At 42.1% G+C, this 3,643-nt stretch overlaps 1 protein-coding gene across 1 annotated transcript in view; it reads left to right on the top strand.

The window, feature by feature from the left end:
* Positions 1-1,154: 1,154 nt before the first annotated feature.
* Positions 1,155-3,643, top strand: part of LOC139140144 (endoglucanase 1-like) — an 8,567-nt gene continuing 6,078 nt past the window's right edge. Inside the window, exons 1-4 of the mRNA XM_070709198.1 lie at positions 1,155-1,531; positions 1,782-1,940; positions 2,400-2,584; positions 3,453-3,612. Coding sequence (XP_070565299.1) covers positions 1,369-1,531; positions 1,782-1,940; positions 2,400-2,584; positions 3,453-3,612 — 667 coding nt within the window. The 5' untranslated portion in view covers positions 1,155-1,368. The remainder of the gene's footprint in view (positions 1,532-1,781; positions 1,941-2,399; positions 2,585-3,452; positions 3,613-3,643) is intronic.

The raw sequence follows: 3,643 nt of genomic DNA, 5'->3' as shown, positions 1-3,643 counted from the left end.
AAAGCTAAAGGGAAGATGGTAAAAAGACATTTTTCCCGGAAAACATCAAGTTTCCAGGAAACGTTCAAGGCATTTGAGTCGATACCGTAGGCAATGAGTAGACACAACCGACACATGCAAACCACGTCAACCACCTTCCCTAAGGTGTTATCAACCTTTACAGAACCAAAGAGAAAAAAACCCGGCCGTAATGCAGCAAAGCTCCGTGAACACCCCGTAGAGTGAGACAGATGTAATAGATGTCGATTTTGATAGCAGGCGACGCGTACAGATATGCCATCATAACCCGGGTATCATGTAACAGACCACCAGTCGTGTAAGCAATTTCATTCCTGTTTACCATTCATTTTCTTGTTGACAAAGTTTATCATATCATCGTCTCTTAATTTATTTTGCAAAATCGACATTCCTCGTGGTATACATCTGTATTTTTCAATAACACCTGTGATTTTTGAAATAACACCGTAGAGTGGAAATCGCATTTCTTAATTAGATGTACTCTTCGCTTCTTATGATGTAATACTCCGAGTATAGGTATGGTGTGTTGGTTTTAAGCGTAGGCTGGAGACGGTAGACAGCTACGCGAAGATATCAATCAAAAAACTTATATTATTAAAGCAAGTTTGCATAACCTCTAACATATAAAATCTATATTTGCTCTCAGTTCTCTTTCTGTGTGTGGCATTTTATTTCATTTCTCAACAAAGAAACCGTGTACTCGGCACCATTGTGTGCTCCATGCACTCGCTATTATGTTTCTAATGGAGGAAGGTGCGTGGTATTTGTCTGAACACAGGTTCCAGAGACGCCGTGAAAAAAACTTCCATCTGCATGAACTCAAATCACCTCTGTGTTAAGCGAAAGTGCGCCCTTGGGGGCCGTTTTAGATACAGCGCCGTTAATCCACTTTTTTTCTGTTTGAATGTGTCAGTTTGGTAGAAAGCGGCGGAGACGTTCTAACGGTGTCTTTTTATTAAAAAGTGCAAAGCACGCTTAATTGGTTTGTACCCAAGCGGGGCAGAATAATAGATCATGGGTGGTTCGTTTCGAATATTAAAATATATTTAATTTGTATTTACAATAGCAACTACTGCGGCTGGCATTTATCAGCAAAGGCGGCGAAAATAAAACGTCCGAACGTGTGCGAATTGATCAATTTATCGAATAAATAAACACGGAGTTCGTGCAAATTCGACCATTGTAAAGCCATTTTTCTTCTTGTCACATTTATCGCTTCGGCCCACTCGCTATTAAACTTCGAACAATAGGGGGTATTGTTCGCCGCCGCTATATAGACCGTGAGGATGCGTAGTCCGGGTTAGTGTCGCTTGAGACAGTACCACCAGGCCGCTGAGTGCATCCGACGAGATGGGCAAGATTCTCGTTCTCTCCGTGCTGGGCTTCGTTCTCTTCGCAGTCATTCTGAGCTGCCAGGGCGAGGGTGAGTTCTACGAACTGCCTCCACCAGAGAATCCAGAATACGATGAAGATGACGATGAAGACGACGATGACCGCCGGAAACGTTCCTCGGGTAAACCGGTTTTTTTCCCCCCATAATTTGAAATCTTTCTCGAAGAAATCGGGATCAACTTTTTTACAGGAAATCGAAAGAAGTTTGCTGTCATAATGCTTTCTTCGCATCTAAGGTATGTGTCGATGATAGTTTCCAAGGAATCCGACACAAATTCTGCCTCGGCTTTGAACAGTTTTGGTTTGCCTCTAGTTCTTCTTTATAACTTATGTCTCGGGGTTTCTTTCCGCATTTCATTTTATTTACATAGGATACGACTACGATACAGCTCTCGGTTACTCCATACTGTTCTACGAAGCCCAACGTTCCGGCAAACTGCCCGCTAACAACCGAATAAGCTGGCGCGCAGACTCTGCGATGGACGATAAAGGTTTGAATGGAGAGGATCTTACAGGGGGATGGTATGACGGTAAGTATCTAGCTTTTAATCTGCTCTTCAGCATCAGTTTCATCTTGATATCATACAAGAAGTAAGTGGTTAACTATTGAGCGCAAACTAAAATGCAGTTCTAGAATACCTGCAGGGCGAATGATAGGGTATTTCGCAAAGTAAGTCAAGAATGGGCAAGACGAAGAGGCTACGATATGAAGGCTCAAATTCGCTTTTTGGCTCCCTCAGTACAGTGTGTAGATTGCATGGTGACTATATGTCACCTGCATGTACTGAAATCTACGATGGCGGAGAAAGTAGAGAGAAAGTGCTTATATCATCCCTCACCACTGTAAAGTAGAGATGTCTAGCAGAGTAAAGATTGTCGAACACTATTTTACGTTTCTTTGTACTGCCCGAGAGAAACAGATATATCGTTTTTCATGGTCAAGGGGCTTCGAATCTAAATTCCCGCTGCCGCGGTTTTTTAAATTACAGCTGGCGACCACGTGAAGTTCAATCTTCCAATGGCTTACTCCGCAAGTACACTGGCCTGGGGAGTCATCGAATTCGAAGACGCTTACAGATCAGCCGGCGAGTTGGAAAACGTCAGGAACAGTATCAGATGGCCGTGTGAATATTTCATCAAATGCCACACTGAAAAGTACGAATACTATTATCAGGTGAGTGAAGCGTGCGAAGAATGCACAAAAACAAGTTTTTGAGGAAGACAAACGTTGTCTATTTCACGAAATGTTTTATTTGTTTTCTGTGACACATATCACAAAGAATTAAAACTCAAAGGTTTGCTTACGGTTCGCTAAACCCAGCGGTAACTTTAAAATTATCATCTTTCACAATCTAGAATACAATTCACAGGTCGTCGGGTAAGTGTTTTCTTAGAGCAAATTTCGGATTCCCCAAATTAACTGATAATCGAAATTCAAAACTTTCGAATTATGATTTTCACATAACAAGACCGACTGAAGATCAATCATGCTTGTTAAAAACTTTTCAAATGATTCCTGATTCCTGGCAAACCACAGATCGTGAGAATTTTATCAGTTTAGTTGGGGAAAAGGCGCATTCTTCTCGTATAAACGTAAACTATTCTGTATGTCGCTCCACACACTGAACCGCATATTCAGTTGTTCAGAATATAGACAGAAAGCAGTCAGAATAGAAGATGTCTCATATATACACTTTCTCGTGTAACATTGATAAACATGAAAATAGCGTTTTCACAATTTGCATGGTACAAGATTTCGAGTTGTCTCCGCGATAAAAAGTCCGCAAAAACGCACATTCCTTGTTTTCGGGATATGATGACAAAACAACGAGGCAATTATTTGTCCTGTTGACATTTTTGCGCGCGTGGTGCATAGTAAACTAACGTAGATGTGTCGTGAACAAGATAAAATGATATTGAAAATTTGCATATGATATTAAAAATTTGCATGTATATGGAAGATTGTGTGGTTGTGGCTGAAACTTAGCCGTCGTAATATATTACGCCAGCGTCTGACTAGAAGGCCCGTTGTCTTCCAACAGGTAGGTGACCCGGGTCTTGACCACAAGTACTGGGGCCGACCCGAGGATATGACGATGGACCGCCCGGCATTCAAGTGTGACGTCAACACGCCGTGCTCAGACGTTGCTGCGGAAACTGCGGCTGCGCTGTCCGCGTGCTCCATGGTTTTCAAGGACGTCGGTAGGTTTACACACGGTTTACAAATAATCAC

Source organism: Ptychodera flava, chromosome 9, assembly GCF_041260155.1.
Source record: "Ptychodera flava strain L36383 chromosome 9, AS_Pfla_20210202, whole genome shotgun sequence".
Classification (NCBI taxonomy): domain Eukaryota; kingdom Metazoa; phylum Hemichordata; class Enteropneusta; family Ptychoderidae; genus Ptychodera; species Ptychodera flava.
Note: the sequence above shows the minus strand (reverse complement) of the source record. Positions and strands in the feature narration are given on the sequence as shown.